This window comes from Pygocentrus nattereri, chromosome 2, assembly GCF_015220715.1.
Source record: "Pygocentrus nattereri isolate fPygNat1 chromosome 2, fPygNat1.pri, whole genome shotgun sequence".
NCBI classification, from domain to species: domain Eukaryota; kingdom Metazoa; phylum Chordata; class Actinopteri; order Characiformes; family Serrasalmidae; genus Pygocentrus; species Pygocentrus nattereri.
This window is the reverse complement of record NC_051212.1, coordinates 56,387,217-56,404,716: the sequence shown is the minus strand read 5'-3', so window position 1 is coordinate 56,404,716 and position 17,500 is coordinate 56,387,217. Positions and strand designations below refer to the sequence as shown.

The 17,500-nt window shown below is 44.0% G+C and overlaps 1 protein-coding gene across 1 annotated transcript; it reads left to right on the top strand.

The window, feature by feature from the left end:
- Positions 1 to 10,607: 10,607 nt before the first annotated feature.
- Positions 10,608 to 13,566, top strand: gadd45bb (growth arrest and DNA-damage-inducible, beta b). Its single transcript, XM_017682621.2, has 4 exons — positions 10,608 to 10,806; positions 11,453 to 11,554; positions 12,532 to 12,733; positions 13,022 to 13,566. The coding sequence occupies exons 1-4, from the start codon at positions 10,766 to 10,768 to the stop codon at positions 13,124 to 13,126; spliced, it is 450 nt and encodes a 149-aa protein (XP_017538110.1). The 5' UTR covers positions 10,608 to 10,765; the 3' UTR covers positions 13,127 to 13,566.
- Positions 13,567 to 17,500: the final 3,934 nt, after the last annotated feature.

Sequence of the window (17,500 nt, the reverse complement as noted above, 5' to 3'; positions counted from 1 at the left end):
CACATCTTATTTTAGACCAAAAGGAACCAAAAAGAGAAAAACAGAGTCAAACAAACTTCACGCCGTCCTCAAAAAGAACCGCAGTGGAACGTCTTAGAACATCCAGCACCTCTCAGCACCGAAACTGGCTTTCATTCCGGCTTTCAGTTCCACCTTAAACGCTGCAGCTGAGGCTCCAGTGTGTAACAGCTGCCCCGTTTAAGGTGGAACTGAATGAGAATGAGATGAAACAAAACCCAAAAGGCAATAAAGAGCTGGAGGGGGACGGAAGTGGATCAGAGGAATAGCAGATCCCATCAGAGCTGCACTGAAAGCATCAGAGCAGCTTCAGGTTTGGTGAGAACTCTACAGAGACAGCTGTGCTGCCAGTCTTGATCAGAAACAGATGTGAACCGGTTAAAGTGACCGTGCTGAGTTTCGGACACTGCTGGTTTCGACGGTGTCTGTGTTTGACTGAGGAAGCGCTTCTGAATCCTGTCCAATATTGACACCGACCTCAAGGTGCTGAGGGTCAGCGGCCTTAATCAGCACTGTGGTCACTCGGCGTTTGGACAGAGATAAAGTCTGACCGCTCACAGGAAGAGAGCATGTTTGATCATTTAGCTTATCACAGGATATTCATAATTCATCAGAGGATTTCCACCAATCAGAACCGAAGACAGGCCTGGACTGATTTCACTCGAATGCAGGGTTGATCGATTACAGCAAAAATCATAATCACGATTATTTTAATCTCACGATTATTTAACACGATTACTCGCGGACTCTGGAAACACCGTCGTGCACTTATTGAACTTACACAAATCATTTTAACAGTGGATTTCTTTGAACTTTGAACTGTAAACAAAAACTAAATGGAAAAAAGATAAGACAAATAAATAAATAAATAAATAAATAAACACTGTATATAAATATTAATAAGTTAGACCAAACTAAAGGAGCTGAGCTTGGGCTTTGAGGGAGGGCGCTGTAAAGGAAAGGGGTGCACTGGGTTTATGACTCACGATGAAACGAGAGCAACATTTCCAAACAGAGCAATGAACTTTTCTCTCCATTATCCTGCTTTTGTAATGAACCCACCATTAGGGGTGCAATCTGTGTACTTCTGGTTCCGGTCCCAAGCCCGGATAAAGGGTGAGGGTTGCGTCAGGAAGCGCATCCGGCATAAAACTTGTGCTAAACTATCATGCGGATCACAAATATGACTGCCATACCGGATCGGTCAAGGCCCGGGTTAACAACGACCGCCTGCGGTGCTGTTGACCAGCAGGGTGCCGGTGGAAATTGGACTACTGTAGGTCGAAGACCATCAAAGAGGAGCGGAGGAAGGCGGGTTAGACGGCAGCGAGAGAGAAGGAAAGGTAGGAGTGTGGAGGTTAGAGTAGAGACTCTGAACATAGTCAGAAGGTCAGAAGGAGCTGCATTGTGTCTTTGTGGATCTAGAGAAGGCAGATGATAGGGTGAGAGAGGAACTGTGGTACTGTATGAGGAAGTCAGGTGTAGCTGAAAAGTATGTTAGGGTGGTGCAGGACATGTATGAGGATAGTGAGACAGTGGTGAGGTGTGCAGTTGGAGTGACAAATGGTTTACAGGTGAAGGTGGGGTTACATCAGGGATCAGCTTTGAGCCCCTTCTTGTTTGCAATGGTGATGGACAGGTTGACAGATGAGGTCAGGCAGGAGGCTCCATGGACCATGATGTTTGCAGATGACATTGTAATCTGTGGTGAGCGTAGAGAGCAGGTGGAAGAGAATCTGGAGAGGTGGAGGTTTGCACTGGAGAGGAGAGGAATGAAGGTCAGTAGAGACAAGACGGAATACATGTGAGTGAATGAGAGGGAGGCAGGTGGAAAGGTGAAGATGCAAGGAGTAGAGGTCGTAAAGGTGGATGACTTCAAATATCTTGGGTCAACCATCCAGAGCAATGGACAGTGTAGAAAAGAGGTGAAGAAGAGGGTGCAGGCAGGATGGAGTGGGTGGAGACGGGTGTCAGGGCTGATGTGTGACAGAAGGATAGCAGAAAGAGTGAAAGGGAAGGTTTACAATACAGCAGTGCGTCCTGCTATGATGTCTGGTTTGGAGACTATGGCTCTGTCTAAAAGACAGGAGGCTGAGCTGGAGGTGGTGGAGATGAAGATGCTGAGATTTTCGTTGGGAGTGACAAGGATGGACAAGATTAGAAATGAGCAGATCAGAGGGACAGTGAAGGTGGAGCAGTTTGGAGATAAAGCCAGAGAGGCCAGGTTGAGATGGTTTGGACATGTGTTGAGGAGGAATAGTGGATATATTGGGCAAAGAATGTTGGAGATGGAGCTGCCGGGTAGAAGGAGAAGAGGTAGACCTCAGAGAAGGTTTATGGATGTAGTGATGGTGGACATGGAGATGGTTGGTGTGAAAGTAGAGGAGGCAGTGGATAGGGCAAGATGGAGGCAGATGATCCACTGTGGCGACCCCTAAAGGGAGCAGCCAAAAGAAGAAGAAGATCCTGCTTTTGTAATTGTTGGAATCATGCAGCTCCAATCAAACGTGTGTATCATTTCACCATTCATCATTCCAAAGTTTGGAATTCTCTTAGAAAAATTTGGAATCACCGTACAGAAGTTTGGAATCTCTTTAAGAAGTTTGGAATCTCTTAGAAATATATGGAATCAATCTTCAAAAGTTCTGATAAAATGAACATTCAGAAGTAGTTGTAAGAACGTTTACAGCAGAGTGAAGTTCTTGTTCGTTCATATTCAGAGTTATTTATTAAATCTCTTATTTTCTTAAATCTCAGTATCTAACTGCTCATATCGAAGCGTTTACCAGATAAAGTGATGTATACAGATAATGATGGGTTGGTAGTGAAACTCTCTCAGTGTGATTTAGTCCAGACCCAAAGCTGAACTACGGTCTGGACTGGCTCTTCTGTTTGTGCTGATGGGCTTTGTTCAGCGCCGCAGCTCATGCAGTTTAATGTGTTAAAAGTCATTGTGGTCAGTTTCAGTGAAACCGGCCTGCTGTCTGTGGAGTGTTTGATGTTTGAAGTGGTCAGTGAGGTCAATTACAATCTGAGGTTTCACTCTTTTCTTCTCATTCTCTCTCTAATCTACGGAAATAATGAGCTCTGAGTTCATCATCCCGCAGGGGGGGCAGAGAGACAGAAACAGAGACAGAGAGACAGACAGAGAGAGAGACAGAAACAGAGACAGAGAGAGAGACAGAGAGAGAGACAGAAACAGAGACAAGAGACAGACAGAGAGAGAGACAGAAACAGAGACACAGACAGAGAGAGAGACAGAAACAGAGACAGAGAGACAGACAGAGAGAGAGACAGAAACAGAGACAGAGAGAGAGACAGAGAGAGAGACAGAAACAGAGACAAGAGACAGACATAGAGAGAGACAGAAACAGAGACACAGACAGAGAGAGAGACAGAAACAGAGACAGAGAGACAGACAGAGAGAGAGACAGAAACAGAGACAGAGAGAGAGACAGACAGAGAGAGAGACAGAAACAGAGACAGAGAGAGAGACAGAGAGAGAGACAGAAACAGAGACAAGAGACAGACATAGAGAGAGACAGAAACAGAGACACAGACAGAGAGAGAGACAGAAACAGAGACAGAGAGACAGACAGAGAGAGAGACAGAAACAGAGACAGAGAGAGAGACAGACAGAGAGAGAGACAGAAACAGAGACAGAGAGAGAGACAGAGAGAGAGACAGAAACAGAGACAAGAGACAGACATAGAGAGAGACAGAAACAGAGACACAGACAGAGAGAGAGACAGAAACAGAGACAGAGAGACAGACAGAGAGAGAGACAGAAACAGAGACAGAGAGAGAGACAGACAGAGAGAGAGACAGAAACAGAGACAGAGAGACAGAAACAGAGACACAGACAGAGAGAGAGAAAGAAACAGAGACAGAGAGACAGACAGAGAGAGAGACAGGCCCTCTATAACACGGCATTTGGCAGACGCTCTTATCCAGAGTGACTTACAATTTTATCATTTTACACAAGTAGGCCAAGGTGGTGTTAGGAGTCTTGCCCAAGGACTCTTATTGGTATAGTGGAGGGTGTTTGCCCAGGTGGGGACTGAACCCCAGTCTACAGTGTAGAAGGCAGAGGTGTTAACCACTACACTATCCAACCACTGTATGGCACTGTATGGCCCTCTATAACACTGTATGGCCCTCTATAACACTGTATGGCCTTCTATAACACTGTATGTCACTGTATGGCCCTCTGTAACACTGTTTGGCCTTCTATAACACTGTAGGGCACTGTATGGCCCTCTATAACACTGTATGGCACTGTATGGCCCTCTATAACACTGTATTGCACTGTATGGCCCTCTATAACACTATATGGCACTGTATGGCCCTCTATAACACTGTATTGCACTGTATGGCCCTCTATAACACTGTATTGCACTGTATGGCCCTCTATAACACTATATGGTACTGTATGGCCCTCTATAACACTATATGGCACTGTATGGCCTTGTATAACACTGTTTGTCACAATATGGCCCACTATAACACTGTATGTCACTGTATGGCCCTCTATAACACTCTATGGCACTGTATGGCCTTCTATAACACTGTATGCCACTGTATGACCCTCTATAACACTGTATGGCAGTGTATGGCCCTCTATAACACTGTATGGCACTGTATGGCCCTCTATAACACTGTATGGCACTGTATGGCCCTCTATAACATTGTGTGACACTGTATGGCCCTGTATAACACTATATGGTACTGTATGGCCCTCTATAACACTTTATGGCACTGTATGGCCTTGTATAACACTGTTTGTCACAATATGGCCCTCTATAACACTGTATGTCACTGTTTGGCCCTCTATAACACTGTATGGCACTGTATGGCCTTCTATAACACTGTATGGCACTATATGACCCTCTATAACACTGTATGGCAGTGTATGGCCCTCTATAACACTGTATGGCACTGTATGGCCCTCTATAACACTGTATGGCACTGTATGGCCCTCTATAACATTATGTGACACTGTGTGGTCCTCTATAACACTGTATGGCACTGTATGGCCCTCTATAACACTGTATGGCACTGTATGGCCCTCTATAACATTGTGTGACACTGTGTGGTCCTCTATAACACTTTATGGCACTGTATGGCCTTGTATAACACTGTTTGTCACTGTATGACCCTCTATAACACTGTATGTCATTGTTTGGCCCTCTATAACACTGTATGGCACTGTATGGCCTTCTATAACACTGTATGGCACTGTATGACCCTCTATAACACTGTATGGCAGTGTATGGCCCTCTATAACACTGTATGGCACTGTATGGCCTTCTATAACACTGTATGTCACTGTATGGCACTCTATAACACTGTGTGGCCCTCTATAACACTGTATGGCACTGTATGGCCTTCTATAACACTGTATGGCACTGTATGACCCTCTATAACACTGTATGGCACTGTATGACCCTCTATAACACTGTATGGCAGTGTATGGCCCTCTATAACACTGTATGGCACTGTATGGCCCTCTATAACACTGTATGGCACTGTATGGCCCTCTATAACATTGTGTGACACTGTATGGCCCTCTATAACACTATATGGTACTGTATGGCCCTCTATAACACTTTATGGCACTGTATGGCCTTGTATAACACTGTTTGTCACAATATGGCCCTCTATAACACTGTATGTCACTGTTTGGCCCTCTATAACACTGTATGGCACTGTATGGCCTTCTATAACACTGTATGGCACTGTATGACCCTCTATAACACTGTATGGCAGTGTATGGCCCTCTATAACATTGTGTGACACTGTGTGGTCCTCTATAACACTGTATGGCACTGTATGGCCCTCTATAACATTGTGTGACACTGTGTGGTCCTCTATAACACTGTATGGCACTGTATGGCCCTCTATAACACTGTATGGCACTGTATGACCCTCTATAACACTGTATGGCACTGTATGGCCTTCTATAACACTGTAGGGCACTGTATGGCCCTCTGTAACACTGTATGGCACTGTATGGCCCTCTATAACACTGTATTGCACTGTATGGCCCTCTGTAACACTATATGGTACTGTATGGCCCTCTATAACACTATATGGCACTGCATGGCCCTCTATAACACTATATGGCACTGTATGGCCTTGTATAACACTGTTTGTCACAATATGGCCCTCTATAACACTGTATGTCACTGTATGGCCCTCTATAACACGGTGTGGCCCTCTATAACACTGTATGGCACTGTTTGGCCCTCCATAACACTGTATGGCACTGTATGGCCTTCTATAACACTGTATGGCACTGTATGACCCTCTATAACACTGTATGGCACTGTTTGGCCCTCCATAACACTGTATGGCACTGTATGGCCTTCTATAACACTGTATGGCACTGTATGACCCTCTATAACACTGTATGGCAGTGTATGGCCCTCTATAACACTGTAAGGCACTGTATGGCCCTCTATAACACTGTATGGCACTGTATGGCCCTCTATAACATTGTATGGCACTGTATGGCCCTCTATAACACTGTGTGGCACTGTATGGCCCTCTATAACATTGTGTGACACTGTGTGGTCCTCTATAACACTGTATGGCACTGTATGGCCCTCTATAACACTGTATGGCACTGTATGACCCTCTATAACACTGTATGGCACTGTATGGCCTTCTATAACACTGTAGCACACTGTATGGCCCTCTGTAACACTGTATGGCACTGTATGGCCCTCTATAACACTGTATGGCACTGTATGGCCCTCTATAACACTGTATGGCACTGTATGGCCCTCTATAACATTGTGTGACACTGTATGGCCCTCTATAACACTATATGGTACTGTATGGCCCTCTATAACACTTTATGGCACTGTATGGCCTTGTATAACACTGTTTGTCACAATATGGCCCTCTATAACACTGTATGTCACTGTTTGGCCCTCTATAACACTGTATGGCACTGTATGGCCTTCTATAACACTGTATGGCACTGTATGACCCTCTATAACACTGTATGGCAGTGTATGGCCCTCTATAACATTGTGTGACACTGTGTGGTCCTCTATAACACTGTATGGCACTGTATGGCCCTCTATAACATTGTGTGACACTGTGTGGTCCTCTATAACACTGTATGGCACTGTATGGCCCTCTATAACACTGTATGGCACTGTATGACCCTCTATAACACTGTATGGCACTGTATGGCCTTCTATAACACTGTAGGGCACTGTATGGCCCTCTGTAACACTGTATGGCACTGTATGGCCCTCTATAACACTGTATTGCACTGTATGGCCCTCTGTAACACTATATGGTACTGTATGGCCCTCTATAACACTATATGGCACTGCATGGCCCTCTATAACACTATATGGCACTGTATGGCCTTGTATAACACTGTTTGTCACAATATGGCCCTCTATAACACTGTATGTCACTGTATGGCCCTCTATAACACGGTGTGGCCCTCTATAACACTGTATGGCACTGTTTGGCCCTCCATAACACTGTATGGCACTGTATGGCCTTCTATAACACTGTATGGCACTGTATGACCCTCTATAACACTGTATGGCACTGTTTGGCCCTCCATAACACTGTATGGCACTGTATGGCCTTCTATAACACTGTATGGCACTGTATGACCCTCTATAACACTGTATGGCAGTGTATGGCCCTCTATAACACTGTAAGGCACTGTATGGCCCTCTATAACACTGTATGGCACTGTATGGCCCTCTATAACATTGTATGGCACTGTATGGCCCTCTATAACACTGTGTGGCACTGTATGGCCCTCTATAACATTGTGTGACACTGTGTGGTCCTCTATAACACTGTATGGCACTGTATGGCCCTCTATAACACTGTATGGCACTGTATGACCCTCTATAACACTGTATGGCACTGTATGGCCTTCTATAACACTGTAGCACACTGTATGGCCCTCTATAACACTGTATGGCACTGTATGGCCCTCTATAACACTGTATTGCACTGTATGGCCCTCTGTAACACTATATGGTACTGTATGGCCCTCTATAACACTATATGGCACTGTATGGCCCTCTATAACACTATATGGCACTGTATGGCCTTGTATAACACTGTTTGTCACAATATGGCCCTCTATAACACTGTATGTCACTGTATGGCCCTCTATAACACTGTGTGGCCCTCTATAACACTGTATGGCACTGTATGGCCTTCTATAACACTGTATGGCACTGTATGACCCTCTATAACACTGTATGGCACTGTATGGCCCTCTATAACACTGTATGGCACTGTATGGCCCTCTATAACACTGTGTGACACTGTGTGGTCCTCCATAACACCATGCGCCACCGTATGTGTAATGGTATTATATGACGCAGTATGGTCCTGGATGCATTGCGCGGCAGTAAAATACACCATATATGACCCTATACATCACTATCTGGCACTAGACTGCATTGTATGTCACTGTAATGGACTATAGGACTTTTTATGACACTGTATGACACTATATTATACTAACACTGTAACACTATGGTTTTTCTTATCTGTGGCTTTTGCCTTTTATTGCCTTTCATCCCTCACGTTCCTTAAGCACTGAACAAATGTCAAATTTATAATAAATGACAGTGAATAGATAATTACACTATAGCATTTATCATGGATAGATCAAGCTCTGCTGCTGGTTTTTAAAGCGCTAAGTGTTGATGATGATGATGATGATGACGAAGTTGTTGTGTTTATGTAACCATGTGACGGGTCATGATCCAAACATCCAGACGAGTGTCCTGTAGATTAGTTGCTGTTTGTTAATCTGCTTTAGCTCCCACTGCTTCCCATTCACACCTGTATTAAAGGCCGAAGGTGTGAACTGTGGTTGTTTAATTAACTGAGAGCTCAATCAAACAAGCTGGAATATTAATCATTAAGGTTCTGATTTAATCAGCTGCATGTGACCTTTTCCAGGGCCAGTCCCTACGCACCCTTACTTTTTGAACTGTATGAACTGTATGACACTGTATGGCACTGTATGACACTGTATGGCACTGTATGGTACTGTATGAACTATATGACACTATATGGCACTGTATGAACTATATGGCACTGTATGAACTATATGACTCTATATGGCACTGTATGGTACTGTATGACACTGTATGGCACTGTATGGTACTGTATGAACTATATGACACTATATGACACTGTATGAACTATATGGCACTGTATGAACTGTATGGTACTGTATGAACTATATGACACTATATGACACTGTATGAACTATATGGCACTGTATGAACTGTATGACACTGTATGAACTATATGACACTATATGGCACTGTATGAACTGTATGACACTGTATGAACTATATGACACTATATGGCACTGTATGAACTGTATGGCACTGTATGTTATTGTATGAACTATATGGCACTGTATGGTACTGTATGAACTGTATGGCACTGTATGTTATTGTATGAACTATATGGCACTGTATGAACTATATGACACTGTATGAACTATATGGCACTGTATGTTATTGTATGAACTATATGACACTGTATGTGACACTAATAATGTTGACTGATTTCACGCATGCCAATCTGTTTATTTACAGTCTCCAAAGCGGTTTTATCTAATCAGTACTTCATTGTGTTAAATGTGGTTTGTTCTGCAAACTGGATTATTCATCATTATTCTAATATTACATATTGTTTTTTTCTGGGACAAACACTATCTGTCTGTCTGTCCGTCCGTCCGTCCATCCACCTATCTATATCTGTCTGTCTATCTATCTGTCTGTCTATCTATCTATCTATCTATCTATCTATCTATCTATCTATCTATCTATCTGTCTGTCTGTCTGTCTGTCTGTCTGTCTGTCTGTCTGTCTGTCTGTCTGTCTGTCCGTCTGTATCCACCATTGTCTGTCTGCACCTATAGGAGATGGTTCTTCAAAGGTTCTTTAATAAAGCCAATGCTTCTAAACTGAACCATAAACACTCAAAGAACCCTTTGAATGATTATTGGGTTCTTAAATGAATAAATTAAATGGTTCTTCAGATTTATGGAGAATGTGCTGTAGATGGTTCTATAGTGAACCTTTCTGAAAAGGGTCGTTGAGCGCCGCTCTATTCAGATCTGTGTTTCACTGCATTCCCCCACATGTACCTGTAACACCTCCTCGTGGCCACCAGATGGCACTGATGTATCAGTGAATTAGAAAGCTTTAGTATGACCAGGTTTTGCAGCAGCAAAGCGAAATGTATATATACATGTGTGTGTGTGTGTGTGTGTGTGTGTGTGTGTGTGTGTGTGTGTGTGTGTGTGTGTATAATGTATTCATAATAAAATATCTATAACTAACTAAACTGACGTTTTTCCATGGGAATAATGTGGGAATGTTTAACCGTCATTAGTGTTTCGTCTACAGTGCACTGACTGATAAAAGGTGAGAACAGCTTCATTATTAATCTCCTGCCTTTGATGAGTGACATAATCAATCAGTGATCAGCGCCTAAAGAAGGGGCCGTGTGATTGGATCAGTCCCCACACACAGATGGAGGTGGGAGGTGTGTGGCTCCGCCCACAGCCACAGATATAAGGCAGAGGATTTCAGAGGAGAACAGCACAAACACAGCAGACTCCAGCAGAGATTACCGGACCACCCTGACCCAGACTGGACTGAGTACTGCCGTCTGGACTTTACTGACTCCACTTTACTCTGGACTTGTGAGGATTAGAGGCGAAATGACTCTGGAGGAGCTGGTGTCCTGCAGCACAGATACAGAGTGAGTACACCAACAGTGTGTGTGTGTGTGTGTGTGTGTGTGTGTGTGTGTGTGTGTGTGTGTGTGTGCACCTTTTGTGGGGTCCAAATATCCCTCAGTTTGATGGACCTGAACGTGTCTACTCTGCATATGGAGAAAAATGCTTTACCTCCAAAAACTGCTAGAAAAAGTAAAAGAGGAGCTTTAAAGGGGAATTCCACTGTTTTCCTGCATAATGTAAGCAGTCGTTCACAGTGGTGGTGATAGGAACCAGACGTCCCTCTAAAAGCTCCTACAGAAAGTTCCTACATGAACTGGTTCTGAATTCACTGCCTGATGACTGAGACGCTGTTTTATGAGAGTTTAGAGAACTTCAACTCCATTCATGGTGGAGGGAGACATGCAGGGCGCTGTGCGGCAAAATAGTCCCCAAAGAAAACTCATTATTCCAGATTTTCCACTATTTTCCATCATCAGCATTCCATATAAGCTCAGAAGAATATTTGTGTTTAATTTCTCTAAAACAGAGATTTTTTACATCAAATCAATCTGGAGGACCTGTGGATAAATTTGGGAATTCCCCGTTAAGCATGTTTATGGTGTGTAGTGTAATCTCATAGTGTGTGTGTGTGTGTGTGTGTGTGTGTGTGTGTGTGTGTGTGTTCAGGATGCAGAGTGTGTGTGATTGTCTGGAGGAGCTGCTGAAGGCCGCTCGTGATCAGGAGCGTCTGACGGTCGGCGTGTACGAGAGCGCCAAACTCATGAATGCGTAAGTTACACACACACCTGGAGACACAGCGGGTTAAACTGGATCTGACCGGTGGAACGTTCCTGGTGTAGCTAAATCAGCCGTACAGTTGGGAGTCTGTCAGCTCGACGTTCCGCGCACCTGTAGTGAGGCTGTGGATGATCAAGCAGTTCAGTCAGGCTGAAAATCATTAGGACTAAAACCTGATGGTTTTGCTTTCTAATGGGAATTAGCTTAATGGTTACCACTAATTTCCTGTAAGGCGTCTTTAGGTCCCATTAAGAAACCAATAGAATCCTTTACACTGTGATGTCACCCACCAGGAAAACATAAAACACATTCCAAAACCACCAGGAACCAATAGAAACATCCCTGCTAGAAAAAAAAACATCACAGACCAGCAAAACCAGCATATTATGTATTTTGGACGCTGGTATGCTGGTCAACCAGCATGACCATGCTGGGGTGACCAGCTAAACCAGATTTTTTTCTGCAGGAAAGTAATCTAGACAGGGCTGAAGTGCTGTTCCAGTGTGATGACCATGGTGGTCTTTCATAGCTGGTCATAGATGATGATACTGATAATGTCCACCATAAAATCTCAGACATCACTAGTTTATCACACATCTTCTAAGCCGCTTATCCTTTTGGGTCACGGGGGGAGCTGGAGCCTATTCAGCTGAGTGTAAACAGTGGTGGGGTGAGCGTTTGGATTTGGACCAGGGTTAGGGCTGGGTTTAGGTTTCGGGTTGAGGTTAATGTTGGGGTTAAGATTAGAGCAGGTTTAGAGAAAAGGACAACTAAGGTCAGTTTAGTAGATGTTTAGTTGAATGTACGTTGAAGTTGAGTCTCTACAGAGCATCTAAAGTGGACTGTCCAGATGAAGTGTTCCTGCCTGTGCTGCTGCCAGGAAAGGAGGTTTAGAATAACATAAACGCGCAGTGTAAAGCGCACGGGGTGCATGCTGACCACATGACTCTCCCTGCCTCTGTGTGTAGTGACCCGGACAGCGTGGTGCTGTGTGTGTTGGTGTGTGATGAGGAGGACGAGTGCGACGTTGCGCTGCAGATTCACTTCACCTTGATCAGGGCGTTCTGCTGTGAGGCCGGAGTGGACATGCTGAGAGTGTCCGGCATGAGGAGACTGGCAACAGTGCTGGGAGAACCAAGAGAGCGGGACCTGCACTGCATCCTGGTCACGGTGAGGGTTGGGGGGGCATTATTACGCTGAGGGTCACACTGTGAGTCACTCGCACTCAAGTCAGATTCATCCGCTCGTCAGAGGCTGAAGTACAACACACGTTACTAAATGTTGTTCCACATGGTGTGTGCAATTACACATTTCCACCACAGGGGTCTCCAAATCCCCAAATCTTACATAGTGTAGCTTTGAAGGAAACTGAGCAACTGTGTTTCATTACTAGCAGAGTTTAACTGGAGTTTTGGAATTAAAATTGGACTTATTCCTTACTAATTCCTCAAACCACAGAGTCCTCAGGCTGAGCGCGAGGAGCTGGGAGCGGTGGGTCGGTACTGCAGCGAGAGCCGCACCAGGAATCAGTGGCCGCCCTGCATCACCCTGCACGAGCGCTGACCGGCTCCACACTGGACACCTTCACTGAGGAGAGCCGCAGATAAACACACCGAAGAGCGACGTCGCTCTGTAGTTACGATAGACGCCTGTGCAAATTAGCACACCTCTCAGGACCCCCGGACTCCCAGCACGATGAATGTGGCTGACTGTATAACTATGGGAGGTTTGGGGCAGTGGGGGGCACAGTGGGGGTACAGAGGCCTGAGCTGTTCACCACGTTTCGGAGACCAAGCAGCGTGAGACTGAAACAGGAAACAGCCGGCTGATAAAGTCCCGAGTGCACAGAAGTGGACTGGTCAGATTTGTCCTCGTTATTATTGACTGCACTATTTATCACTGGACACACTGTAATGGCGATGCAGACACTATGATTTATTTATGAATTGATGCAGGTTTTTTCTTAATATAAAAATAAATGCAAAAGTACAGATACAGCTTCACTGTTCTTCTGTTATGATTCTTAAGACTTATTCAGTGTGAATTCTACAATATCCAGTATGAATTATTCAGCAACTACTATTGAATAATTCATAGTAGATGATGAATAATTCATATCTACTATGAATTATTCAGCAACTACTATGAATTATTCAGCAACTACTATGAATTATTCAGTATCCATTATGAATTATTCAGCAACTTCTATAAATTATTCAGCAACTTCTATAAATTATTCAGCAACTTCTATGAATTATTCAGCATCTTCTGTGAATTATTCAGCATCTACTATGAATTATTCAGCAACTTCTATAAATTATTCAGCAACTTCTATGAATTATTCAGCATCTACTATGAATTATTCAGCAACTTCTATAAATTATTCAGCATCTACTATGAATTATTCAGCATCTACTATGAATTATTCAGCATCTACTATGAATTAGATGCAGAAGGTTAGACAGACATGCAGCTGTAGATGCTTTTAGACGGCTGAAATGATATGGAAGCTGAAAAATATCTGAGGAAGGTTCGCTGCATAACGCCAGGCTAATGATGAGAGCTACGCTAACGCTAAAGACAGGATTAGCATTAGAGCTCATGCCTTCCGCGTGGCTCTGGGTGGTCGTGACTGCAGAAGGCCTTGTATTCTCCCGGATGGTGAGATGGCAAGAAAACAGGAACAGACGGGGTTTGGTTTCCATGGTTACGGCGGCTAAGGACAGACTGGCTGGGTCTAATATTAGACCTGCAGCAGCTATTTCTGCCCTGTTTGGAAGGAGATGTGTATTTATAGTGAGGCTAAAAACAGCACGGTCACTCTGCGTCCACACAGACTCTCCCTGCACTGCCCACCCCTGTCTGTCACCCCGACAACAACAAACCAGACGAATCCAGCTTTGGGCCCAGTGCAGAAAGTCTGGGGCCTCTCTAAGATCTAAGATCACACCTTTTCTGACACACACTGAGAGAGAAAAGCAAGGGAACAAAACCTCGTATCTCCAGATGGTCATTTTAGAGCAAAAGAAAAAAACTTTAAATGTAATGTGAGTCAGTGGAACCAGACGTCTTTCCAAGGCATTTTGGTCCATTCAACATTAAATCTACACTCAAAATAAAAGACAACAGGCATTTTCCAAATTTACTGAAAACTGAAAACTAAACAAAAAGGGAGATACGAGGTTTTGCCTTATAGGATATATGTGTGATATGTATGTAGAACCGGGCTTTTCAGTAGAAATGTTGAATGAATAGGGATGGATTTGGTGTCTGCGTGCTCGTTGTTTATGACTTTATGTAACATTGAGGTATTTTTCTGCTGTCAGAACAAAACCTCAAAAACATTCTTAACTAATGGAGGTAAACAGAGAAATGTGTTTTCCAAGTTATTTTAGACCATTTTTGTTTGTCTATTCATCATGAAATTTTGACAAAACATAAAGTGCAAGTGTCTTTCTCAAAAAATGTCAAAAATTTTGAAAAAACACAAAACTGTAGTTATAAAGTAATATCTAAATTAATCTAACTTACATTCGCAGCGTTTGGCAGACGCTCTAATCCAGAGCGACTGTGTTCAAATAAACTGCCCTTCAGCTCAAACACTGCCAGAAAACAAAAGCCAGAAAACTGACAGCTAAAAACAAAGATAACAAACACAATTAAGACACAACATGAGCACAATATAATAATATAATCTAAAATCAGTAGCAGCCTTGATTTACTTTCATACTGTGGCTCATTGCTAAACAGACTGTTATACTGGCCTTCAACTGTTCAGCTGCTTGTTAACACAATTAGCTGATCAGCCAATCACACGGCCGCAGCTCACTGCATTTAGGCCTGTAGAGGTGGTCAAGACGACTTGCTGAAGTGCAGACCGAGCATCAGAACGGGGAAGAAAGGGGATTTAAGGGGCTTTGAACATGGCGTGGTTGTTGGTGCCAGACGGGCTGGTCTGAGTATTTCAGAAACTGCTGATCTGCTGGGAATTTCACACACAACCATCTCTAGGGTTTACAGAGAACGGTCAGAAAAAGAGGAAATATCCAGTGAGCGGTCAGTTGTGTGGACGTAAATGCCTTGTTGATGTGAGAGGTCAGAGGAGAATGGGCAGACTGGTTCCAGATGATAGAAAGACAGCAGGAACTCAAATAACCAACCAGAATCTCTGAGGAACGTTTCCAACACCTTGTTGAAAGTCAGCCATGAAGAATTAATAAATTCTTGCATAATTAACTGGTTAAGATGTAAACAGAGTCGGTCAGAGCGGTTTGGTGTGAAACGCTCTGTTCTAGATAAACTGACCGAGTCAGAACCGCTCACAGTGGTGGTGATGGGAACCAGACGTCCCCCTCTAAAAGCTCCTCACAGTGGTGGTGATGGGAACCAGACGTCCCTCTAAAAGCTCCTCACAGTGGTGGTGATAGGAACCAGACGTCCCTCTAAAAGCTCCTACAGAAAGTTCCTCCATGAACTGGTTCTGAATTCACTGCCTGATGACTGAGACGCTGTTTTATGAGAGTTTAGAGAACTTCAACTCCATTCATGGTGGAGGGAGACATGCAGGGCGCTGTGCGGCAAAATAGTCCCCAAAGAAAACTCATTATTCCAGATTTCCCACTGTTTTCCATCATCAACATTCCATATAAGCTCAGAAGACTCGTGTAGGTTCTCTGGTGGTTCTGGATGGTAAATAAAGTGTCTATATCTGTGTTGTAGTCATGGCGACGCCTGGTTCCCATCACCACCACTGTAAAGACGTCTGAACTGCTTCACACTGAATTTCCCCTTTAAAATGGACGTGAGGTTAAGTGCGCAGGTGGTCAGTTCCTGTAGACGTGGTCAGAGCAGGGTGGTGTTGTGAATGAGAGCTGCTGATGGTGGTCAGATAGAGGGGCTCCCCCCCGTCGGCCTCTTTGAAGCTTGGCTGATGACCAAAGCGCCGGGGTTTCTCCTCTCTGAGCCAGATCACAGCAGTGGTGAGGATGAAACAGCTCGTTGACTCTAATCTGCTTTAATCTGTGCTTTAATCTGCACAGCGAGGGCTCATTTACACACAGCAGCCCTGACCACTGACCACTGTCACTCTGCACGGCCTCTTACACTCAACTACATCCCACCAAATAAAGGGGAACTCCACCAACCTCTCAAAATTCCTGCAGTCATACAAACGGACTGTTTGACTTACAAACAAAAAAGGTCTTAACGCTAAGTAAATAAATATTGTTGTCCATAAAAAACTCATTTAAGATTAAGTGACCCTTATTAGTCCCACAACGGGGAAATTTCACCTCCGCATTTAACCCATCCGTGCAGTGTAACACCACATACACACTAGTGAATACACACACACACTAGGGGCAGTGAGCACACTTGCCCGGAGCGGTGGGCAGCCCAATCCACAGCGCCCGGGGAGCAGTTGGGGGTTAGGTGTCTTGCTCAAGGACACCTCAGTCATGTGCTGTCGGCTCTGGGGATCGAACCGGCGACCTTCCGGTCACGAGGCTGGATCCCTGACCTCCAGCCCACGACTGCCCCATTTACACACAATTAATGAGAAATCATGAGTGAAATGTATTTTATTTCCAGTCAAAGGAAAATTCACTTTTAAGGAAACTAAATTAAATCGCACTGAAATGTTTTCATTTTCTTCCATCAACAATTTTGAGTTGTGGTCCATGCAAAAGTTTGGGCACCCTTGGGCATATTATTCAACGTTTTTTCGTAGATTTTATGAGTGTAAATAAGTTGCGTCTGAAGAGTTTAATGCACTGTGACTGTTTATTTACTGAATGTAACATGAAAATATAAAACAAACTGTGGCAAGAGTTCTGGTACATTTTGTTTTTTCAGCAAAAATCTGTAGAAAAATGTCATATTTACATTTCAGGATGTCTACATAACATGTCATTTGACCAGAGGAGCACATGACTGTAC